The following is a 26,204-nucleotide window of genomic DNA, read 5'->3' as shown; positions in this document are numbered from 1 at the left end:
GCAAAGGAGACATTATCAGAGAATATTTTGGACTGTTAAAAAAGTAAGACAAACTGCAGTATTTGGTCAAAGACAACCATACGTCTGCCTGAAAAATGGAGGTAGTCCAAAGATCGTCTTTGTCCCAGGTTTGGCAATCCCAACACCTACTGTGCATGTCCCCCTTTAATGGATGGCAGAGACACACACAACTTTCAACCCATTATTTAATGATGGCTATCCTTGAAGTGCATTATATTCTGAAAACATCAACTTCAATTAAATCAGGTTTAGGACGACAATCACCCTGGATTAGATGTGTCACAGAGAAGCAGCCGGAGGCCGCCTGAGCAGAATTTAGTTAACAACACTACATTCGGTCTTCTGAGTGCAAATACACTGCGCAGCAATGAACTGACGAGACAAAGTCTCCAGGCATTAGTGTCATGAAAAGAAAGGTGGAAAATTACAGAAGCACATGACGTATGCAACAACAGAAAGTTGAGGAAGTTTCTTCATAATCCAGTATCAACCCCGCTTCATATTACTAACAGTCAGAAAATTCAGTCAACTTTTTTTTGCCTCTTTTCTGTAAATCTCCACAATAACAGAGTAGAGCATAATGGAGTCTTTGAGATGAATGACTGCAAGGAAGTTGAAGGCCGTCCCAGCCTACACTCTTCTTGACTTTCAAAGATGTGATTTCAATGTGTGTCTCCTCACAGTCTCTTCTTGATGAGTTTCTCTAGTTTGCGGATGCGGGAGGACTCCTGCTCGGGGGTGGGGGCGCTGAAGGACAGAGAGGGGCCGCCGTCGCCTCCAGAGGGTGGAGTGGGTAACCTCTGCCTGAAGAGCTCCAGCATGCTGCTCTGTTCGCTGCGCTTCAGACCCTACACACACACACACACACACACACACACACACACACACACACACACACACACACACACACACACACACACACACACACACACACACACATCACAGTGTATAAAGTACACGACAAGACGGGAAGGCACAAAAAATAAGAGCATGTTGTGTCACCGTAAAAGCTTCGGCAACGTGGGCAATGCAAACGTATTCGGACAACATGAAAGAGAACGGATGAAAAGGAAATGCAAAGTTAGGATGTCAAAGAAATCGTCTGAAAATGTGGGAAGTATGTTTAATGGCTTTCTTGTCAAACATTCATACCACTCTCAAATCTGTATGTTCAGAATAACGCAGGAATTAGCAGCCGGTTAGTTTAGCGTAAAGGCTGGAAGCAGAGGTTAAATAGCTGGCGTTCATCCAGAGGGAACAAAACCCAACTCCCGGGAAATCTTTGAAAACTCATGAATCAGCATGTTATATCTCGTTTGTTTAGCCCTTACAAAAACAAAAGCGAAACAACATTTACGAGAGGTTGCGCGTTTTGAACTGTAATCTATTCAGGTAAATTAGTGGTAGAATCAAAGCAACTGACCTTCATATCCAGAATCTTCTGGAAGGTCTCTGGGTTGCCGTCAGCCAGGAGCTTGATGTAGTTATCAACAAACACCACTGGCGGTTCATGCGGGGCCATCACAACCTGTGGAAAAGGAGAGTTTAATGTTGGTTTCACCACTACTTTCCTGTGAACCATCATGGGACAACCCAGGAGATCTTTAAATGATCCCACATGGGGCAAAAGGAAAGAGAGAAAGGGGGGGGGGGCTACGACTGACAGAACCAAGGAGTTCGAGCTGCAAACAAAGTCGAGACTATGATTCTATTTTTAGATGCTCACTATTCAGACTTTTTCTCCTTTTACACACCAATTATTGCACGCACGAGTGGGCAAGAATTAGCTTCCTCGGTAATTATTTTGGGGTATAATGAGTCTGGGCAAAAATCAGCATTAGCCAAGAGCGGGCAAAACGTCTAATGGGGCACACATCTTTCTGGATTGAATTCTTTTGGTTGATTTTTCTTTTTTTTCCAACAATAGAGACTGAGTGGAAAATGTGGATTGGATAGTATTTCCTGAAGCTGCTACAAAGAGGGCAGACCAACACATGGCTGACAGACCCCCCACTTCCCATCTCAGGCACCCAGGGACCAGCTCACAAAATATTTCTCCGATCCTTCACTTCAAAAACAACTTAATCTGGCCTTTTGGGCTTTACTTCTCTTTTCACTCGAGGTTAAATACACGAGAAGATGAGCTGCTGTGAGTGGAGGAATCACAAGCAGGAGAGAAAGAGAGGGAAGAGCCGGCATGAAAAGGCTCAGGATCGTGTGGAATTCTTTGCTTTCTTACGATCCCTGCTGACTGAGTGATTTACTTAGCAACTGTCCTGGAGCCAGGCCAAGGGAAAGGCCCGCAGGGACCTTGTAAAAAAAAAAAAAAAAAAAAGGAAAGAAAAGGGGGAGAGGGAGTTAAGAATGAAAACGGGCATAAAAAGGGAGAGAAACAGAGTTTGGAGGGTGTGTGTGTGTGTGTGTGTGTGTGTGTGTGTGTGTGTGTGTGTGTGTTTGGGGGAGGTTGGGAGAGAGTGTGTGTGTGTGTGTGTGGGGGGGGGGGGTGCATTTAGGCTGAACAGGGGTGGGGTTGGGGGTTACCCTTTAAATACTCCCCAGAAGAGAACTTCAGAAGTGGGAGAGAGAGCTGGAGCTACGGTGGGCTGGGCTGGGAGAGTGCGGAAAACAGCCACGTCTCACAGGCGTCTTAACGGCCAAGGAGAGGCCGTCTCAGACAGCCAGAAGGAATCCTATGTACTTTGAACTGAGCTGGCTCTCTAAACAGACAGCCCAAATATATTCATCTTTTACACACTAAGCAGACACTCTGGCAGCGACAGAAAGATAAAAGAGTGGAGCTTTAGTGGAAACTGAAAATCACAATGATTACGCTCTTCTGAAAACTGAAGTGCGAGTTAATACCGCATCACTCGAAAGCAACGTGAATTACTTTTCTTTACAAAACCTACAGATCAAAAAACGACATGTGACGTCCAATGGGGGTCTCTAGCAGTGATGTACCCATCCAGAATGATCAAATCCAGAATCTCCTCAGTTCTCCTCAGCTTTATGGACCGTTTTAGCATCTTTCAGCTCTTTGTTTTGGTTCGGTCCTACTGTTTTTTTTTAAGCTGGTTACCTCAGGCATCTGTTTTTTTTTTTTTTTTTTTTACCAGACAAGGCCCAATAAACCCACCGTGCACTACCTGCCCAGTCCCAACTAGCAGAGACACAAAGCAAGCAACTGGCTGCTGACCATTGTGGAGCATTTAGCAGCTAAAGATACTTTCCTCAGGAGTCACCGGAGACAAAACCGGGCTAAAAGGAGAGTGAGTACTGGGTTTACATTATCCATGTCACCAGAAATATAACTGCATATACAGTAAGATATGTAGCTTTGCATATGCGGAACAATTCAACACCAAATCTATTATTGCTTGCATAAAACTTTTAAGAATAAAGAGGTAATAGATTGCGAGTTAAAATGATGGTCAGCTCATATAGCATGCAATTCTAAGAACTGCTGATGCAACCATGAAATATGTAGAAACAAGCTTTATTAAACCCTAATTTAATCCATCTGAACTTTATAGTGTATAAATCTAATTTACAACAATTGTGTTTCATTTCAGAGAACTTTTGACTGCTCATGTTTAATTGAAAAGTACAAGGAACCCTGCAATGGTCTATCTGCTTAAATCTCAAAGTGATCTTTAAATACTTAAAGTGCTCCTTCGACTCTCCCACTGAACTGCAGTTTCTCGGCGGGGGTAGACGAGATTTAATTTCAAGCCACAGCATCTCAGAGTGTAATTTAAAACTATCGTTGAGGCTCGGCGGAGGAACACTTGTATTGACCTTCTTTCAATGGGTTTGTCTTTCAGAAGCTTCAGTCTCAGCCCAAGGTGGAAGCAATTACCTGTAAGGGACCTTGATGTTACACAAAGTCGATGGCTGAAGTGCTGGCCACAGTACAAAAGCTTCTCTTTGCTCTTTTTCCAAGGCCCAAAATAGTCAGAGAAGAAATCTTTTTGTGGGATTGACGCAATCCAGAGAACTCTCCCAGAGGTAAAACAATATAGGCGACGATATCTTTTCTAAATATTCTAGATTTTTACACTCCTGTGCAGCATTATTTCTCTATCTAAGTGTTGTTAGGATTGCATCATTTACCTATCACTTACAAGTATTCCTAAGAATTTTGTGCATTTGCTTTTCTTCTGATATCTCTCCTGGTATCAGATTTCTAGCCTTCACAATGATTATTTTGTCCCCTGCCGTCACAGTAACACACGTGAATCAATCAGAGGTTTTCATGCAGTGTCAGCTAAACTGAGAGTTCTTCAGACCCTACATAGATCATATTCCAGCTGAAGGGGTCCGCTGGCAGTCAAATTCAGAAAAAAAACAGACATTAGTGAGCTGATGTGAGTGCATTTATAAAATTCTAGCCTCTTTAATGTGCGGCAGATGAGTGGAAATTCATGTATTTACATTCAGGGAATTTTTCCCAAGGGCTAAAAGACACAGGCCACAGGCAACAGTGAGCTTCTCAGCAGAAGACAAACAGAAGAGACAATCAAATGTGAAATGGTTAAAAGGGTTTCCTATGTCTGAGACAAGTTCATGTGCCTGAAGTCCTGAATTTAACACAGGGTGGAAAAGCGGTCACAAAACAATGTCATGAATCAAAACTTTTTTGTATACAGTCTGCCATCGATCCAGTGTTTTTTCACTGGGAAAGCCGGGCTGGCGAACCACGATTAGAGCGTGTCACAGAGCTATAAACATCAAGACAGTCTAAATTCAGGAAGGAAAGACAGCCTCCTGGGAGTCCAGGGGAAATCAAGGAACAGCCAGGCGTCGTGTACTCTGTCTGTGTGTGTGTGTGTGTGTGTGTGTGTGTGTGTGTGTGTGCATTTCTGTTCACTCCTGGGACAGTTAATTAGGGTGGGGTTAATCTGTGGCAGCCACATACCAGTGCCCTCTAGAGTGTCATAAGGTAATTCTGAGGTGAGGCGAACTGCCTGAATCCTCTGATTGCTCTCCTCGCTGAAAACAACATCCAATACACACCACGGTGCTCTGCCTGTGAGGGTGTGTGCGTTTTCGCGAGTAAACGCATGGTTGCAAGCATTTACTTATTTACTTACTCGCACCTCTCCATTGATTCCAGGTCAACCGCATGCTGGGTTAAAGAACATATATGTGTGTGTGTGTGTGTGAGGGTCTTGTGTTGGCCCGTTTGTCATTCATTAAACCAGTAGTGCATGAGCTCCAATTCCTATTCTCTCCTTACCTCACGTGAGATGGGTTATTTTGTGGAAACATGCTCATAAAGTGCTATTGTGAGTGGGGTTAAAGACACCATTAAATGGCTACTCTGTCCAAAATAAACTCTAAGTAGATAATATGCTCAAGTGAGTCAAGACAAACATTTCAAGCTGGCTCGCCAGTCCAACCACAAACTCTCACAGGAGAAATGTTTGTTCAGTCTGTAGCTGGTTCTTACGATGAAACCTCAATCAGTGGAAAAGCAGTTAGCTGCAGGTTGTGCCAGACTCTCTCCGAGTCAAGTGTTAGCGTCAGCACCAAAGCTCATGTTTAACAGGATATGTCAGAGTTTCAACATCAATTCTGCTGAACGGCAAACAAGAGATAAAGAAAAGCCATTCCGACTGCACTTACACAAAATCCATCTCAAGTTCTGAGCCTTTAAAGGTCAAAAACTGAAGCTTTGGTTGTAAAAATGGCCGGCATGAATTTAGCAGTTAAATATCATAAAATCCAAAGAGTCCCATAAAGACGGTGTATCACTGATACTATGTTGAACTATCTTGTATTTAGAGCTAAGCTCAGGTTCTCATTAAAATCCATCAGCTAAAGATGCGAGCTCATTCGGAGTTTATGCATGAAAGGTAAACTGTTTAAAGTAATCCTGAGTGCTCCGAGGAGCCGGTTAGGTTGAGTGTTTTTCCAACATTCATCTGAGTGAGGTTAGGCTGGGTTAGTTTTCATTCTTACACAAATTTGCACATGAAAGCTGCACAAAAATAAGCAGCTTATTACACTTACACACACACACACACACACACACACACACACACACACAATACTCACCTTAAGGATCATCTCTGCACGCGTCATGCCTTTCACCACTATCTTGGTGTAGCTGGCTGGCGCCTTGCGGACCACCTGCGAGCCGATGGAGGGCAGATCCAACAGGACCGTCTTTAGGGAGTGTGTGTCGAGGAGGAGCTGGTGGGGGGGAGGTGGGAGGGGGTAGTTTAAACAAGACAGAAACTCAGGTATACAAGACCAGTTATTTAAACTTAGACTTTAGACTTTAATAATCCCACAGTGGGGAAATGTAGTTGTCACAACAGCATAGAAACACAATAAGGTGCACACAGTAATATAACAGTAAGATAATAAGATGAAGCTTCATTTCACAGATTTTAGGGTAAATCAAACTTACTTGTTCAGCTCCCACCATGCTGATCGGCTTACATCTAAACAGGTGGTTGATGAATTTAGGAATGAAAGCACTAAAAAAAAAAAAAGAAAGAGATCAACTTTAAGAACCTCTAAATATGGTGTACAGATTGTAGTATAAACGTGTGTGTGTTGTACTTTGTGAACTTGATGCAGAATTGGGTGAAGTATTTGCGTGTGGAGGCGAGATTGTCTCTGATGATGGGCACATTTTGTTTAATGTGCATGATGATTGACGTCACATAAGGACTCTGGTCACCCACATGCTCCACACTCTGCCACGGCATCTGAGGGGGAGAAATAAAGGACAGCGAACGCCTTAGTATCAGAAATTACACACAGGTAAGATGTCAGTTAGAATTTCTGTTTCATCATCTGGTTTTTGCATCTCCTTAAGGTTTCGCGTAAAAATACAACTTTAGAAAAATTGTATTCAAATCCAATCTTATAAACTATATGAGCTGAATGTGTGGGTTTGTGTTCAACCTTGCTCATAGCAGTGAGAGCAGGATCGCAGGCAGCATCGAGATCTTGAACAAGCAGCTGGATACTGTTTGAGATCACACTGTGAAAACATCACATTATTAAAACATAGTCTTCACATAATAGAAGGTAGTCTAATTTTTTTTATTGGAGTTGCTACCTACGTGCTGAACGTATCCATCTCCCCGGTCAAATTAATTCTTTCCACTAAGACTTTATCTACTTTCTCCTTTAGCTTTTCTTCCAGCTGCAACAAATGCAAACAAAATCAATAATAAAGACATGAACACGTAAAAAGCTTCTTTACAGACAGGGCATTTGCTCATAGATTTTTAAAGCCTTTTTTTAAAGCCTGACTAAAAATTGCTTCATGTATGTCGCAAAGCAACAGAAAGGACACAACTTTTCAGGTTGTGTTGTAATGACAACTGTCACTGTCGGTCTGTTAACTGCCGTCATGACAGGAATCGTATTATTTCTCGGCCATCTAATATAAAAATAATTAAAAGGCACGCATTTTACGTGAACGAATTTGTGTACATGCCTGTTGTGTGGTAGCCAGACAATATTCTGCAGTGCTAAGAATGCTACAGATCAGGCAGAGCTCATCGACAGTGAACTTTGCAGCTTCAGAGCCTTCTTTTTCCTTCAGCAGACTGCTAATGGTGAGACCCCCGCTGTTACTGCTTGATCTGGATAGAGATAAACAACATAACAGAGAGAAAAACACACGTTAAAAAGAGAAAGGGATAGAGCAAAAAGATACATACAGGAGTAGAAGTCTTTAAAGAGGAGGGACAAAAAAAACGACTTTAAAAGGCCCCAATCAATAATTTCTGAAAATATATTTTGGTGGTATGACCTTTGTTGCCATAACTACATCTCTTTCCCTGCATGTCCCATCTCCATGTCTACTACTGCTGCAATCAAATAGACTAAATGATAAAAAAAAAAAAAAAAAATGTGTGAAAAATATATATTATTATAATTTATTATATTATAATTATATATTATTTGATAATTTAACTTTGTGTTTCTCAACTGGTATGAAAATAAACATGAATCCTATTATTAACTACATATTTCCGATTAAGCTGTGGTATGGCGTTAGTCCTTGTGTTAAATCAACATTTACAAATATCCAAAGATGTAGCTGCAGCCAGTCTTTGTGTATTTTACATGTTTTTGATGGGACATCATGTTGTTTACAGGATCGTAGATGACTACAGCACAATGCTGTCAAGTTATAGGAAGAATTGGAGAAATCGAATTGGAGAAATTAGGTGTTGTGATTAATCAGGATGGGCTTTTCAAGCAAAAATACTATTCAAAAATCACTCTGAACTATTTAACTATTTGAATAGTTCAGAGCCTGGTGGCAGCAAGTTCTTTTTCTCCTTGTGTTGTTTATTGACAGCCGGCCAACAGCTTTTAGGTGTATTATCGCCGCCTTCTGATGGGACTAATACATTACAGGCAGGGGCCGGTAAAAAAAAGACAGGGGAAACAAGGAAGAACGATAGTTGCATACACTAATATATTTTTTTTTATATATTTGAATGACTATTCGAATAGGCTATTCGAAAAAAATCATGTCCCATCCAGAGCGATGAACATCGAGATGCAGTGTATTGATCCTCCTAAAACTGACTGACGTGGACCCCCTATGCTTCTGAGAAACAATGGGCATAACTACAAACAGATGCAAATATGGGGATGCGAGGCCAACGAGGCTTCGTTGGTGTCTTAGTCATTAATAAACCTCATAACAGATACGTGGGAAAATCCACAACATAGTTCAAAGCTCCTTTCAGTGGCCCCTTACAAAACCTCGCAAAACCAATCCACAGCACACCACCCTGGACGGGTGTGTCTATAAGTGTACACACTTCTAAGCAGCCTGAGTGCATCTATGACAGAGTTTGTACACAGCTTAAAATATGGTATGCATTAGGCAGTGGAGTGTGTAATTAGCATGCATGTATATCTGAGAAAGAGAGAGCAGGCCTCTGTGTGTGTGTGTGTGTGTGTGTGTGTGTGTTTAGAGATGACTTCTAATGTGACCAGTGAGCCCGAGATGTTCTTGCTAGTAGCATATTATAACATAACCAACTCCAGATCGTTCACGGCATGCCACCCTAATCCATCAAACACAGTGTGGACTGAACTCCTCAGCAGCCGCAGCACCATACCGAAACAATGAACAAATATGGGCGTGATATGCTTGTTTGCGAAGAGTTGTTCCCAAATAAATCTGTGTTTGTGTCACTGCCCAGAAAAATGTGATGATTCTTATGAAGTGGAATTGTTGAAAGCCTGGAAATACTGCAGCTTTTTTTCTACATATTTTCCCATATGATTTGAATTGTTTTTTTGTCGCATTATAAACAACTAATATTTATTTTTCTTACAATCGTCTCCATTGTACTCATCTTGGTCTTCAAAATGACATATATAGACAGATGTGGAATAATTGACAGCTTTTTGAAGGAACATTTGGAATCTTTGACGCTTGCTGCTGCTGGCATCCTTGAGAGTTACTATAATCTGGCACAGAGAGAAGGAAGTCTAAAAGGAACAAGCAAGTTGCAGCCACCACGGTGACAGGTGATATGTAAGTCAACGAAGCATAAATACAGTATACCCAAAGCATACACCTCGTCAGGCTTTAAAATAGGGATGGCATTACAGTTTTCAACTTCTTTACCTGGTTTTTGGCACTCAGCTCCAAGCTCATTTTTTCCTACAGAAACTGTTAATCTTAAGAAAAGGTCATAAATATAATGTATCCTTTCATTACAAAAAGGCCAAGTCACTTCCTAATTTCCCAAATTTGACAAATTAATTGATCACGTTTTTTTTTCCCCCCATAGTATTTGTTGAAAATAAGAAAAATAGAATACTGACGGACTTTAAAACTATCTTCAGTCAGAATAATACAGAGTTAAAATTCCTGGTCACGGATTAAAGGGACTACAATTTTCAACATAGGCGCTAACGAGCTAATTTCAAGAGATAACACGAGGTCTTTCCCTGTCACTTCAAATTAGCCACTTGCCAGTATGTACACGCCGTTGCAGGACATATTTAGCAACTTATATACCGGCTTCAGAAACTGACATGGCTGCATGTTAAAGGAAATTTTGAGATGTGGCTAGATGTTGTAGCGGTTTGATTTGACAATGTCAGTCAAATGTATAGTGTCAATTCAGCATTCTTTAACAATGTCATGCTAGTAATTACCATATATTTATAAACTGAATCTCTCTTTGTGCTGATTCTACTATGGGGCAAAGTTGACCCACTGAAAACAGCCTCCAGCAGCATGCTAAGAACAAGCAGCAATGCACTGAGACGTCACTCATTGGCGTGTAAAATGCTTTTTGAAGTCTTGAGTCAGGCATTTTGGCTGCCGGCATCGTGATTTTTTTGAAGACAGAGGTGACCACATTTGGACAAGTGGGTGGAGCTGGGGGAGGAGTGGCTGAGGACAGAATGCCCGCCCTCCTACACCAACCTGACTGCACCCAATGCATGTCAATCAAAACAGACCTGTCTCCGAACATGCTTCTCTTCATTTCACTTTCTCATGAGAGAAGCGGATCTTTGACTGGGAGTCTATTGGAGCAAGAGTTTTTTTTTTTTTTTTTTTTTTTTTAAACCAGCCCCTAGTAGCCCCTCAGCGGTACTTCATTTTAAGGCACTTCTGCATCGACTTTACTTTTCAGACCCAGAGACCGTGGTCCAGTTTTATATACAGTGTACAGCTAACAATGTAACGTAGATTAAATGCATATCTTGTTTAAATCACCAAACTCAAACCAGTCTTACTTGGGCAGGTTGCCAGAGAGGATCTTCCAAGCGTACTCCCTGAGGAATTTCTGGAAGATTGTTGTAAGGGCGATCATAGGTTCTCCAGTGCTCAGTTGGGAGCACTGCACCATACACTTCTTGTAATAGACAAAGAGGTCCGCACAGCTGGGCAGGACGGCTCCGCCCTCCTCCGTGCCCGCCTTTGGTGGTCCTTGTGCTCGGAAATCAGCCACAAACCGGTCAATCAGTTCGCCGAGGTTCCTGCAGATACCCAAAAAATGTTCAGCCAAATCCACACAGGTTCACACACACATGCACACACAGGGGAGCTTGGATATGATAAAAACAATAACAACATCTGATTGGTGCTTAACCCTAAATAATAAAAGAAAAGAATAAACAACAAGCAGACAGGCAAAAAGCCAGATAGCTAAATAGGAGTAAAGTATCAAAATCCTCCTTGCTACAGTCAACAGGTCCAAAGCCAGTTGGTGTGGCCAAACCTCCTGAATCAATGAACGAAAGCCAAGGACAAAACAAGCAGCCCACTGTTCTATTCTGCCATGTCCCACTGGAGACAAGCTGATCTGGCCCTTGCTTGTTTAAGGCCTTTGGATCGAACTAAAATGAGGTTGCACCCACAAAGTTGGTCAATCCTCTCCCCTTGGACAGACAAACAGCATTTAACGCTCCGAACAGCCAAAAGCCAAGAGCCAAGAGCTGCATGAAAACACAGTAGTCCCAGGACTGTGTTCAGTTTCAGGAGCCATCACCAACACTGGGGGAGGGACTGATGGAGAAGTTAAGGATGGTGGTAAAATAAGAGGAAGGGGAGGTTATAAAAAAAAAAAAAAAAAAAAAAAAAAAAAAAAAAAAACAGGCAGAAAGATGAAAAAAAAGAAAGAAAACCATAATGAGGAAAAAAAATAATTAAAAAAAAATAATCAAGAAGACACTGACAAAATGGACATAAATTACACAAAAAGAGGCTACCAAAAATAAAAAAATAAATAAAGAGGTGGGAGGGAAGAATAGGCAGATCTGCTGTGGCAGCACTTATTCAACCTCCCTCTCTCTTTCTCTCAGTGTCTGTGGTTGTGGGGCTAATGGGAAACATTTCTGCCACAGTGGAGACGGAGGCTTGCACAGGGACAAGGGATGGAAAGACAGAAGAGGCAATGAAGTAGAATAGGAGGAGGGGGCTCTGATTGATGCAGGGGCAGTGGAAAAAGCATCCATGTGCCAGCTTTACACACAACTAGCTCCTAATTCTGGGTCTGCGGACCGCGACCCAATTAGATCGTTTTAACGAGTGCTTGTTGCTCACTTGTCTTGGGATTCTATGTAGACGTATAGGTGAGGTTCAAAACACTTGGAGACGATGCCATGGAAAGGGTTGTCCTGAGCTTTGGGCTTCCTGGGCTGAAAGAGTGGAGGAGATTTAGGGAGATAAGTGAACGTATTCAGCTTCAAGAAAGCTCTACATCGGAGGACACAACATCTGACCTCACCTTTATGTTGCAAACAATGTAAGACGAGGTCAACTCACCTTAGCAAGATCCTCATCCTTTTCTCTGCTCACATCATCTCCCTGCTCCTCCTCCAGAAAGGGATTGGTTTGTTCGAGTGGACTCTCCGGCCTCTTCTGCTGCACAAATAAAGACACAGTACAACTTCAGTACACATCTCTGTAGCTCAGTTAGTAGAACACAGAACAGGTTGGACTCTCATTGGACATTTTCATTTAAAAAAAAAAAAAAAATTATAAACAAGGTCATTTAAAATTAACTCCAGCTTTCATCACCTTCGTCCATGACTATGTAGATGATTTCGTGCGAGGTTTTGATGAAACTGCACGCCCGATTATAAAATTCCACTCAACCAAACCCCCGATCGAATTACAGAACCCAACAAGCGTGGGCGTAAATTGAACCGCAGACATAAGCGACTCTGTCTCGCCTAAAGATTATCAGCTCCGAACAAGGTTGGCCTAGTTGGACCCAACAAAACTAAACGTGCCTCATTCAATCAGTCCATTCTGTGCGTCTCGCTTCCACCTCCGCTTCCACACAATCAGTCCACTCAGTCCGTGTGTGAGTGTAGAACATCTCTTTAAATCAGCAGTTACATGTAAATGATACGGTGGTACGAACAAAAACAAATAAAGAAATAAATGTTTTGACTCAGCGGGATCAATCTGCATCTTACTATTTTACTTAAACTGCAACGAAACCTAAATGAAGGTATTTTAGCAAGCGTTTAGTTCTCATGGGAAACTGTAAATATTATTCATGAACTTGCCTGCATATGATTGATCTTTGTCATATTTGGATGACATTTTCTAAAGCAGTAAAGCTGTCCGTGAAGAGTGCACTTGCGTTGCATTTATGATCTAATTTTTTGTCCTCAACCTTAAATTGTGTTTGTACATTTTCAGCTGTATTTTCAGAGCTGTATTGTTAGTAGGGCCGGATGATGAGGACTAAATATTTGTGAACAAATACCTCAATATCGACATTGCAACAATATTGTCGGGATGACTATTGATGCTTTCACACAATATTTACGCGATATTTTTGATAAATAATCATCAGTAATGTGAATATAATGACTAGGTGGGCAAAGACAAATAGTGAAACAGCTAGAACAGTCTGGTGAGTTCAGAAAATGACATCACTTTGCTGAAATGGAGCATTTAAGAAAACAATTATCCCGCAACACAAAACTACGATGCACCGAATCTAAGACAACGTTTAGTATCATATCGCAATACAATAAAATATCAATATCTCGATGAGCCCTAATTGTTAGTCATGTATTGTGGATCTTTGTGTGCTTTTCTTACTCCAGGTGTGTCCGTCAAGGTGCATCCTGTGAAGCGTTTGGCCAGTAAACCCTCAAAGTTTGTGGTCCTCTGAATGGCAAACAAAAGCAGCTTCACCTCGATCTCCTTCGCCCGCGTTCGCATCACTTTGGCCAGCTCCACCCTGAGGAACACCCAAAACAGCCACATAGTGTCAATTTGAGCATATTACCTCTGATTTCTACATTTTCACGTCCCAAAATGCTCTCACTGATCCTTTCTAGTATATAACTGCAGTCTTACAACTATCCATTTAGCATCCACACAGTTAAAGCCAGGAACACCACAGTGCCCACTGCTCTGTTCTGTCATGCAGTTGAGGGGACTGAGAAGACACAAGGTCACTGCTCATGTAGGTCACCAAGTCAACTGTTGGACCAAATCCCAAAGTCATGGCAGGCATGCGAGGTTCACGTCATAAAGCTGAAAAGTCCTTAAAAGCCAATTTTGCATTTTCTGCTTGGTTAATTCAATTCACTCTCTTCATCATTTGGACAGAGACACAGTATTCAAAAAAAATCATCGTTAATGAGACCAATTATATATCAAGTGATTTATGACTGAAGCTTTGTGTCGACAAATGCCTCCTTTTATATTCTGTGTTGTATGTCTTTACCTGGTGATGTGGCAGAACTCCACGGCAATACGCTCCGTCATGCACCACTCTTCAGGAAACATGCGTCCGTATTTTTCTTCGTAGTCTAGCAGTTGCCGCTTGATCCAGGCATAGCGGCGATCGATCTTGTCCAGCCAAGCAACCTGGGAATCGGGGAGGGATATTTCTGCATTCATACCTTCCAAACATCCTTTTTAATTGGGTGTTTAGATGAAACCAGGATCCTGTCATTATGGAACTTAACAGTGAACAAATCCGATTTTTACTCACGTCCTGATTTTCCTGGAAGAGGACCAGATATTCCGAGAGGTGCTGCCTGATGAACTTTTTGATGATCTCCTGCTTGATGCGCGGATCGAGCACATTTGCCACCAGACAGGCATCTCTCAGCACGTTACTGGGTCCACCTGGTCTCTGTGTGAATGGATTGGCACATAAAAGGTAAAACATTTCTATAGGAGAAAGGGGAAAAAAAAAATAGGAACATCAATTTATATTACCTTGGAGCCCTGAGAGGGGAACGATTCTTCAAAATCTGCCAGGATCTGAGTCCCCAGCTCACTCTGCGCTGCCTTTACTCTACAGAGGACAAAAAACATTGTCACTAAACAATATTGTTTTCTTGATTAGTCCAACCTCATATTGAAATAACAACATTTCCATGTGAAAGTCTACAATAACCAACAGTTTGAAGCTTCACTCTCTGGCTTGAAGGTTTAACTCACTCGTCACTGTGGCCCATTTCAGCTAACATACAGGGAAACCTTCCCTAGTTTAATTAAGCATTAAGGCCAGGTTAACCAAGGAAAGGACCCAAACCATGACCATCATTCAGACTAAACAGGAGCAATTGAGAGAGCACGAGACTCAAATCCCACACCCCGACTCTCTGGCTGACATAATTATCTGATGTCTTTGCCTGCATATAGAATACTCAGTGCACATACAGGCAAAACCGGGTGCAGCTATAACACAGCCAATCACTGCATCTCTTTGTGTCCCAGCTGAGTTGAAACAGGGAGGAAAAGTAGGAAGTGATGAGTGAGAAAAGGCTTATTAAAAAATAATCAAAGTTGACCTTGTTCAAAAGGTGACAGCTGCACTGACTCCATTTTGTCATGGTTCAAAGTCCTGCCTGGGCACAAAACTCATTTCTCAGTGAATTAAATAGAGAAAAGTCAAATTTAGCTCTGGTGTGAGTATTAGCCTATAACCCTGTAGACATTTTACACTAGTCACTTCTTATTCTACTATGAAAACATGAACAGTTATTTGTTTAGATGAGAAACAATTGAATTGAATTTTTTGTTTCTTACTTTATCACCCAGTTCAACACAGCACTTCCTTCACATTCATTTTGTTGGGGTGTTTTATCAGTTATGTTGCATTTGTACTTCACATCTGGTCACTAATCCTGTCCATATAGCCATTGTTGCTTATGTTTGTCTGATTTATTGCTTGTCTGTGCATCCTTCTCTTGTCTGCATCTGTTGTCTGTCCGTGTTTCTCACAGAGTGGTCTTCATGCTCTCTATTCACCGTTTGCATCCAGCTGTCAGCCCTGCCTTCAAATATTTCCCTTCCCTGAGTCTCTCCTCTCGCCCGTCTCTCCAGCGGAGTCACTTCTTCCACACAGCTGTTATTTGCTGGGAACACTGACTACCACACCTCGATCGAAACAGAACAAAGGGTCATCCTCTATTTGTTTTTTTTGAGGATCGGCAACGCTTTGAACCTGGATATCAAGCTGGCTAATGTGTCCCAAACTGATGCCGGGGTTCTTGGAAAACATTAGCAAGAATGGAAATTTAGTCAGAGCTGTGGGAAACAACAGCATAACAGCTTCTCTGTGTGTTTGATTATGTGTGTAAATCTCTGTGTGACTTCCTGTGTGGTTAAACATTCAGATATTGGCGTGTCTGACTGAAGACAGAACAAACAGTACCAATTAGCTAAATGTTACATGACTGACAACAATTTAAGCGCATAGTGAGATGAATGCATCTCACGCACGCACACGCGTACGCACACACGCACGCACGCACACACACACACACACACACACACACACACACACACACGAGGGAGCACAAAAACGAACATACAGAGAGTGTGGCCCTACTCTCTCACAATGGAAGAAATACTGGCACCATGAAACCCTATTGAGCGAGTTTCCTTCCTTGGTTTTCCTGGATGTGGGGGATTGTGCATGTGTATATCTGCAAAAATATAATGTAATACGCCAATTACCACACCAACTACTGTAACCACTTCAGCAGTTCAGCAGTGGAATATTTCAGCTGTAAGGAGAGATCAACCTGTGGCTACTGGAAACGAGCTCTGGAGTTATGCAAGGCACTGACCCCAGTGCTCGAGAGCAGTCGCAATGCAGTTTATACATTCATTAACCCTATGTAAGCACGTACACCACTGGTGAGCGAGTAGGTTTATTAGTTACCGTTCAGAGAGCTGTCTGATCTGGGGTATGCCCATATACTTGTGGAAATGTTCAAGCACGTTGACCACTCCCTGCAACAGGTTGGCCACCTCACCATACTGCCTCTTTCTGGTCATGGCTCTGGAAGAAAAACACACGTATACACAATTCATATTAATATATTTACATGGCGATTTAAAAAAATTATAATCTTTTTTATTTTTTTACAACTACAGTTGTAAAGGGGTTTAGCCAACCACTTCTGCCAATATGTGTATCCATATTCCACACTTACAAATGTACAAATATTTCAAACAGAGTTCACTTAAAAGGTCCCATGTGTAAGATTTTTTAGAATAAAAGATTAAAAAAAAAATTTAACAAACATTTTCAAGAGAATGTGAAAAAAAAAATAGCAGTTCTGATGTTTTACTGGTTTAGAAGGTAACTGGTTTGCAAAGATGTCTACTGAATACAGCGTGATAACAAGCTAGCTCCAGCCCATCCACTTTTAATATTGCGAAAGTGAGCGAATGCAAATTTTACAATTTGGTTCTCTCTGGCGGCACCTGTGGTGATAAGCGGCTATAGCAGTTGTGTCTTTGGAATTAATTTCCCAGAGAACTGGAAAATGCGTCACCAACTTTGGGCTGCTTATGATTTTACCCGGGAGCGGACACTCAGCTCGTTCAGTTCCCAATAGTGCAAATGCAAAAACTTTCATCAGTGGGCCAAAGGCTTAATCCCCATTGTGTTACCTCATCCACTTATAGGCAGTGACCTAACAGAGATTTATCAAGACAAAAAAATCTTTGACATTATTACTTTAAGCTTTGGGAAGGGTGAGCCAATGTTCTTTTTTATCCCTCTAAAACAAAATGAAATTCTATAGGATTCTTCTTGTTTTTTTAGTTCATTTACATGTTGCTGTATGACGTGGAAGGTTTTACCCTCCAGGCCAATGATTTTGTCAAAATGACTGAAAACACATGAATTGTTGTATATAGGTTGATACAAAACCTGCCTTGTACTAGCAGCCACTTAATCCCCTACCCTGGGTGCAGGTCGTACAGATATACAACTCAAAAGTACTTTTATGAGTCTTGTGATGTTAGATGCAATTGTACCCACTCTAAAGAATCGACGCCTCCTGCCAGCATATGCAGGTGGTTGAGGGTGGTGATGGAAGTGGTGAGGTGGCGCTTGGCATGGTCCAACTGCTTTATGTCCCTCGTGATCTCCTTAACCTGCACAGGAACAAGTCAGACAAGTTGAGAAATGAACCCAGATGATGAAAACAGCATTGAGGGAAGGAAGAAGTAAAAGCACAGGGATGGTAAAGGTGGAAGCACGAAAAGGAGAACAAATGTAAGAGAGCGGTGGACAGGATGGAGCAACAGGACGAAGACAAACAGAGCAAGATGAACGGCACACCCACTGCTTGGAGAAACAATTGCTTCTACATGCCTCCGAAGGGAGGGTTTTGCTTGCCAATCCCCCCCCTCCTCCCCAACCTTCTCTTTTCTCTACTCACCCAGCCTTCCTGAGACTCTCACTGACACACACACACACACACGCACACACACGCACACACACACACACACACAGACACCAGGAAGATACATGGAAAGTGCATTACCTTTTACTTTAAATAACTCGCCCCAGTGTACCAGAAGGGTTATAAGGGGTGTACTTAGCTCCCCTGTACAAGGGTCATATCCCTGATGAGCTTCAGCAAACCACGTCTGTACGTGTGTGTGTGTGTGTGTGTGTGTGTGTACGTGTGTGTGTGTGTGTGTGTGCGTGCGTGTGCGTGCGTACCATTTGTTCAGACTTCTCTGCTTTGTCCTTAATGTCTTTGATTTTGCCAAAGAGCTGCTGGATGGCTATCTGGGCCTCCTCCAACGCCTGTACAAAACAAACAGAGCAACATTAAACACACAGAGAACACACACTGAGGATCACTAGAGACACTTACGCTCACACACTGTTTGAAGAAAGTTATCCTGTCAAGGCTCGACTGAGTGGACATCTATAGAGTTTTCTACCTGTTGGCTCGCCCACCAGAGGAGCACTATAGATTCGAACAGATGAAAAAGTCCTTCACTGTTTGGTGCTTCTGCATGAGGTGCAATACGCGCGTGTTTGTAGTCATAACTTTTTCAATTTTCATGCCTTACCCTTTGCCACTCACTATGGCATAGTATAAACACTATACTACAAAAGTGTGAATGAATCAAAATAATAAATGGACACTAAAGTGTCTTCTTATGTCTGTATTTTCATACATGAAATGTCGGATGATCTGCATTTTATTTTACATTTATTCATTTGGCAGATACTTTGTTCATGTTTTTATTCATGTGCAGAGAACATGGAAAACCTGTCAGCAGCAGATGATAAATGATGATGTTGTTTTTTTTTCAATGTTATTTCTTGTTAAAACTTTAAATCCAAAATTAATAACCCCAAATATAACTTACTGTTAGATTTCCTTCACAAAAGTAAGCGTTACTCCTAATAATTTGTTAAGCAGGTGTTGGGTGGAATATCTGTGTGTCAGTTGTGGTTGTGGTATTCTGGGTCAAATTTCCACGGAATATTTTGTTCTTCCGGCCTCACCACTGGCTTTGGTCCATGTGAAAAATAATCCTGCCATGCTATCTCCTAACTCTAGAACGGGGGCAATGTCAAACACACTAATTGTGCGTCTAATTGACGAGTTATCTGGACAGCTAGCATTGAGAGGTCTTAAGGCCATGAGGCTAAGCTCCGCATAGAGGCTGTCACCATAAAGGCTAAAGAGATCATTAGCAGGTTTAGCAGCCTATAAAGCCCGGCCAGATTAGATAACATGAGACGGTTACAATTGTAAGATAGCCGGAGTGCTATTCTAATATTTCCCCTGTCATGTGACATGGCAGCTGCTCTTTGATGGTCCTAAACAAAGAATTTGCTCTGACATCTGACGCCAAGGTAATTGGCTTCATTTGGCCTGATGCTGTGGCGGCACTGCAGACACAACTCGGACTCTCCTCGGACTCGCGCGCGTGCACACGCACGAAAGGAATGCTGACAGCCGGCACCAGCTGTGCAAGGAATTTACCACTTTTACAAGCACCTCGAAGAAACAAGTGGACAGTGCAAAACTGTGCATGTGCGCACAAACACACACACACACACACACACACACACACACACACACACACACACACACACACACACACACACACTAATACAGTTTGCACTGAGAGCAGCAGATTAATTTTGCTTCCTGAGTGGTGTTAAAGAGAAGGGACTGGTGACGGTGCAATGGTGACACAAAGTCAAGATGACAGCATATGATCAGGTCACAACAACCTGAATGCATTTAAACTAAGTTCATCTAATCTACGCAAAAGTTATTTTGCATCAAGACCGTTTTCTGTGGAGGTCAGACCGACACTGTGGGATTGATTAGCCTTTAGTCGAAGTGAGAAAAATTCTTCTTTCTTTTTGTTCTTCTCACCACCCTTTGGTTGTTAGGTGATTGGCTGAATTAATTGGAAAAAGGAAGGCAGGTTAAGTAATTAGCTCCTCTTTGATCTGAGGGTCGGGAGATAGGGAGCGTCATTGAATCCTTAAAGAGATTCCCTGGAGAAGCTCTTGAGCAAACAAAGCGTATGCAGAAGAGGCCAGAACTTCCAAAGCTGCAATTGTCGCTCATGCAGACTCAGCTGAAGCAATCTGGCACGCTTCCTAGCACTCATTTCCTGTATTTAGCCTTGAGGAAAGCTGAGAGAGACCACTGCCCAGCAGGCTCCTCCATGCCAGAGATGCTATCTGCACTCAAACACACACATGCAAACCAGTGGATCCCTAACATGCAATAAGCAGCACATGTTCCATGGCACACACAGGCTATATTATAGTTTAGACAAGAAGTGGGGAGCTTCTCCTTAATGTCTGAACATGCTCGCGATGAACTTTACTTCTCCGTCTGGCAGAGTGCAGTGCAGCTTTCTAAAGTAGAGGGCATATTAAATGGTTCTTCTGCATTTTGGGCCAAACTAAATAAATCCGATTAACCCAACAGCGCTATTTTAACAGTTGGAACTATGCCTGAGCTTCATGTAAACATTTTCTGGGAGACAATTAAGAGAGACTTGCTCACTCACTGTCTTCAAATATCAAAGGCAACATTTTGAATGCACTCTATTATAAACAGAAACAGGCTTTTACTAATTTTCCCTTCATATTTAGCTCTGGAAACTACCAACTTTTGGCACAGTTGGTGTTTGCAGATGATGAAATAGTCAGGTTTAGGAGGCTGTATTGAAAAAGTCACTGAACATAATTGAAGCACACACATAGAATCTGCAGCGCGACGCAGACGTTTTTTTTTTTAAAGCAAATATGGAAAACAGAAAGTTATAAACACTGCAAAATGGTTTATGAGACATAAAAAAGACAGAGTGCCACAGAGCTAAAGATGTAAGCTGTGAACAGCCTTTTCTGGGTTAACATTAAATATTTACATTAAGGGGATTCTATAGGAAGACCACCCGGCACTGTGGACATAGAGGATAGTGACAGACCACGTTTTAAAAAGAAGAAACTGCACACACCAAAGGGAAACACAGATGCAAAGCTGCCAACTGTGCAAGCAGCACCGCCTCAGCAGAAGGGTGAAAGAGGGTGCGATTGTACACTTTATATGCAATGAGTGCTGTGCAAAGCAGCTTACAAGGCATAAGCCTGAGCAGTAATCAATTAATTAAGGAACATGAATGGCAGGCCGTAAGTGATAACAAATGTTTGGCCTTGTTAATGAGCTTCTCCAACTGAGACTCGCACAAATGGGATTCAAACCAAAATGATTTCACATCCTTCATTTTCATTACAAAAACGGATGAATTCAAAATAACCTCTTCATTAGTACCATGATACTGGGCTCAGCTGACTGTGGAGCAGGTGTGCATGCATTATCCCCGTTGCCACGACAACTGGCAGGCGGGATGATACACTGGCAGCTGTACGTGGTGGGCTGGCAGACCACAAGCAGACATATATTCTGTGAGAGACTGGTGAGGAAATTCCAACAATCTGCCCTCTTCTTCGGCACGTTAGATAAAAAAAAAGCCTCGGTGATATTTAGACCACATTAAATCCTTTTTTTTTTTTTTTTCTTTTTTTTTTTAATCCTCTGTATAAGTCAGTTTGTCTCTTTGCTACCGGACACCATGTATTACAGTCACTCGTACCGTCACCAGTTTGCCCGTGTGTTTTCAGGGTGAAACCAGCCATACAAAAACTCCATTACTGTAGTTTGTTGTTGATCCGATCTTTTGGGACCGAGCCTCTTCCCCACTACTGAGGTGGCTCCTCTCTTTGGCTCTAACTCCTGCACACGCGAGCCGCTTTTAGCCACGCTTGTTGTTGCTGTGCATGAGGTAAACACACGTAAGGCACGCTGTTCCAATCACACCGTGTTACGGTATGATGGCAATATGTCAACAAGCAAGTATTTTTTTTTTTATAGATATATATTTGCGGATGATCTCGTATGGAACATCCCTACTCTAAGAATAATTAAGATTTTCTTCATAAAATTATCAAAAAAAAATATTGATGTCATATATTCATTATATCACCATAAAAATGTATCACCTCGCCTCGTCTTATATAAACAATCTCTCGTCCTACAACAGAGCGTTTATCACATCAACTGTAAACCGAGGGAGACACTTCAATAGAATGTGAGCAAGAAAAAAAAAGAACATGTTAAAAGTAAAACAACCATCAACACACTACATATCTGGTTACTGCCATAGTTTGAACACTTAAAAGAGACACATTTCCACACTCTCCACCGGCAGGCTTATTAATGTCTGACTCCCTACAGCAAAAAAAAAAACAAAACAAGGGGAAGTCGTTCCCCACACCGCCTCCACTTTCTCTTTCTCCCGAACTGGCTCCCTCCATCCTTCTCCATAAACGTTACCATCTCGGGTTTCAACCTGGTGATCGCATTCGGCTCAGTGAGTGAGTTCAGTCAACAGCAGAAATGACTAGATTGCTGATCTTGTTGGTTTTATTTTGTTTTGCTGTCTGTATGTTTCAGTCACCCTCTTGAAAAGAACACCTCTCCGTCTTTCCATCTGCAGAAAGCATTTTCCCGCTGGAAATGTTGGACTGGCTCCGTGGGGTTGGAAAAACAAACTAAAATGATTGTGTGTGACTGTTTAATGTTATTGGTCTGGAGGGGATTTAGAGTGTTTCCGCTACCAAACGGTAGCTCACTGGGAAAGACGGGGCCACTGAGCCAGACACCCCGACGACAACACACACCTCATCATGTCAGCTGGTCAGAACATACATGGCTCACCCATCAGGTGTCACATTCCCTTTGAGCCCTTGACAGAGCAAAGACCTGGGTTAAATCAGTGCTTGTTTCCATCATGCTCCCATAAGAAAAGGCAAGGAGTCCAAAAGCCTGGGTTAGAAAGACATTTAAGTATTTACACACGGGAATCTATTTCACAGACGCGTTTTCCGTAAAAGGGGCAGTTTGAGCTGTGGCAATGGATCTGAGTCATCTTGTCCTTTTCCATGGAAGCAATATGGAGAGAAGTAAGAGCAGGACGGGGGGAGGTGCATGGCTTTCTGGGTTGGTTACAACCAATGGCACCATTCAAACTTCAGGAGAAGTTAAAACACCCTGATGAATCATGTTATGCATGTATGTTATCAACCCCTCCCTGTCTCTCCCCAAAAGGTCTACAAGGTCTGTTTTTTATATTGATTTTCTGTATAATAAAAGACTCGTTATTTTCCTTCTCAGACCAACAAAATTCACCTTTGGGAACATTTCCACTTTCCTGTGTAAATTTTCAGTTTTTGTGTTCTACCACCAAAACAAAAAGCAAACACAATATTGTTTAAGGACTCCTTTAAAACTTTACTCACGTGACGAAAACAAAAGCAATGTGTTGGTTTTTTTTGTAGCCACATTGATATAAAAATCTTGACAGAATTTTGTATTTTCCAACTTAGTAACCACTACAGTATGTCACTTTATGACCTGCAGCTCCACTAACCTGTCTGCCATCCTGGCCCACATTAGTCTGGCCTCTCACCACCGTCCTGATGTTGTCATCCAGACGCCTGTCAAATGTCAGACAAAACAGCAATTAAGTCACATTGAAGGTAGAAAAAAAACCAACAAAAAACCAAAGAAAATGATTTAACATGAACTCACCGAATCTTCATACGAATCTTGTTTACCACATCATCAATATTCGCCAAAGACTGCGGGGAAAATAACAAGAAAAGAAGTCCAGGAAACATTAAGAAATGCATAATATCACATTATAAAAAAACTATGTTTCACTCAAAGCTGTAAAATTCTGTTTTGATGCCATGTTGATACCTTATCCTGATGTTTTGTGTGTTTGTCTCCCATTATCCTGACATTTTACACAAAACTGTTGCATTTAATACATTTGTGTATAAACACGCTCATGGCTTTGCTTCAAATTATACGAATCTGTTTAAATTATACTGTGTATATGCTTCATATGCAGGGCAAGTGTAACAATCATCTGCTAAAGTATTATGCATCAGAACACAACAAGGTGGAAATGTATACACGACTGAGCCCATTTATGGTACTGTATGGTTACAGTGACCCCTGATGGAGATGAAAATATTACCAATGTACAGTATACAAAAAAAACCCAACCTGAATACACTCCTGGTCAGTATCACTGTAATGTCGTATGATTACAAACAATGACCTTGGCCAAAGCCCGAGACGAATGAAGCGACTTTCATTTTAAATTTGAAAACTAAAAATGCAGCTGTGTGATTCTGTTAGGGATCACTGTCGCGATGAAATATTCCACTCATGCTGAAGTTCTTGAGACCTTGAGTCACCTTTTCATTCTGTATTTGAGTATCGAAAAACTTCATGTCACAGTCACACAGGCCACACATGTTTTGATTCCATCTGACCAAACAGATATATTTGGTAAGTAAAAAAGTAAATGTTCATCTATGCACAGATGAAGAGTTCCAATTTATGCATCGTCTCTGGATGTGAATGAAAGTGTTTGAGTCATAAAACAAAGATCATCAAGCCTTTTTTTTCCTTTTTTTTTTTTCAAATAAAACGTTATAACACGTCCTAATACAACAGCTGGATTTCATTCATCTGCTCTAAATTGTGCGGTATAAGATCCCGAGGCTCATAACCAAGTGGTCGTGTACTCACGACGCTGTGACACAGTGACGGAGGAAATGTGAATGACCTGAACATATGGAGCCGAACCCACCTGAACCTAGTCCCGGCGCTGTGGAGCCTAATGTTCACCGTGGGTGCTGCTATTGTGCTGGTTCACCTTACATTGCCTTTACTCACTGGGACACCTGAACAGAACAAAGCCAATCCGTTCATGCTGCTTTTTTTGTTTTGTTGTTTTGAGTAACAGCTGTGCTTCTTTCCCGCAGCGACAAGTTAAAATGTCTCCAAAGAAACAAGGGCTAATATTTTGCATATAACTCACAGGTAATTCTCAAGAAACCAAAGGTCAAAAGCTGTCACTTTATCAGAGGAAGCCTGCCCGGCTGCGGACCTTCCTGCGCCACTTCACTGTACCTGCTCGGTGGGGAAAAGGGTGTTGATGTACTCCACGGCATTGAAGTCTGCTCTGTCCAGCGGGTCCTGGCTGGGGAAGACCTTTAACGGAGGAGACGGAACGACGTTCAGTCAGAAACTCGTGAACATCCAAACCTCGTGGTAAATGAAACGCGACCCGACTCGACGTTTGAGGAGTCGCGTGTGACTCGTGAAAGGTGAAGACGGCTTCGTCGCGCGTCATTTTCTAGCTGACGTTGATGCATTTAAATTAGCTGGCGGGGTCTTTCTGCGGTCCAAACAGCGATAACAATGTGGAGGATTCAAATGTTTCACAGCTGTGAGGTATAAAGTAGTGTCACATCCGCTGGTTGGTTAGCCTGCGGACGGCTAACCGTGCGTTAGCGTGACAAACAACAACAACAACAACAACAGCGTTATTATTTTCAGTCCAGGAAAGGTTAGTGGAAACGAGGTCGTGCAGCTACCTGTTCAATGGCTAGTTGCACTTCTGGCGTTAGATGCAAAATAGCCTCCAGATCTTCAGCAAACTCAAATTCTTCCTCCTCCATCATTGTCAAAAACAAAAGCCAAAGACCTCTTCGGCGCAACACTTCCTGGTGAGGAGGCTTCTGGGAGACTCGATGACGCGACGAGAACAGTTGCATTTCAGGACCGTCGAAAATCAGAGCATTTTATTTTAATTAAACACACACGTTTGGTTCCCGCTTTCCTTTGCTGCCCGACAGGCTCATTTCATCTCCGAGCGAGGTCTCTTCATGAGGGGGGTAACTATGACGAATAGTTCAGGCCTTTGTTAATTTATCGCCAAAATATGAGGGCAGGATGTCAAATAGAGGATATGATGTATTAGGTATTTATATGAACAATCATAAGGATAAGTTCATGCATAAGTCAGA

At 42.0% G+C, this 26,204-nt stretch overlaps 1 protein-coding gene across 2 annotated transcripts; it reads right to left on the bottom strand.

Annotated features, from left to right (window-relative positions):
• Positions 1 to 188: 188 nt before the first annotated feature.
• Positions 189 to 25,899, bottom strand: vps53 (VPS53 subunit of GARP complex). 2 transcript variants are annotated; one of them, XM_069147964.1, is made up of 22 exons: positions 25,773 to 25,899; positions 25,306 to 25,386; positions 23,908 to 23,957; positions 23,747 to 23,813; positions 18,489 to 18,575; positions 17,799 to 17,914; positions 16,689 to 16,808; positions 14,732 to 14,810; positions 14,502 to 14,645; positions 14,232 to 14,374; positions 13,598 to 13,739; positions 12,302 to 12,400; positions 12,080 to 12,174; positions 10,771 to 11,013; positions 7,484 to 7,631; positions 7,104 to 7,186; positions 6,943 to 7,021; positions 6,595 to 6,743; positions 6,440 to 6,509; positions 6,082 to 6,219; positions 1,445 to 1,549; positions 189 to 869 (listed from the first exon to the last, which is right to left on the bottom strand). In XM_069147964.1, exons 1-22 carry the CDS (start codon positions 25,857 to 25,859, stop codon positions 699 to 701), a joined length of 2,496 nt encoding a protein of 831 aa, XP_069004065.1. In that variant the 5' UTR covers positions 25,860 to 25,899; the 3' UTR covers positions 189 to 698. The 2 variants fall into 2 exon arrangements, with proteins under 2 accessions (XP_069004065.1, XP_069004066.1); XM_069147965.1 differs by having other exon boundaries at positions 12,302 to 12,397.
• Positions 25,900 to 26,204: the final 305 nt, after the last annotated feature.

Source organism: Embiotoca jacksoni, unplaced genomic scaffold (genome assembly GCF_022577435.1).
Source record: "Embiotoca jacksoni isolate LCO1_2020_lvr unplaced genomic scaffold, fEmbJac1.0.p SCAF_14, whole genome shotgun sequence".
Taxonomy (NCBI): Eukaryota; Metazoa; Chordata; class Actinopteri; family Embiotocidae; genus Embiotoca; species Embiotoca jacksoni.
This window is presented reverse-complemented; position numbering and strand designations above follow the sequence as displayed.

Coding starts and splice junctions, on each gene's coding strand:
- vps53 (XM_069147964.1), bottom strand. CDS start 25,859: ATGATGGAGGAGGAAGAATTTGAGTTTGCTGAAGATCTGGAGGCTATT. Junction 14,646..14,731: donor TCCCCTCTCAGGGCTCCAAG/GTAATATAAATT, acceptor CCATTCACACAG/AGACCAGGTGGACCCAGTAA. Junction 1,550..6,081: donor GTGCAGAGATGATCCTTAAG/GTGAGTATTGTG, acceptor CCTTTTCCACAG/GTTGTGATGGCCCCGCATGA.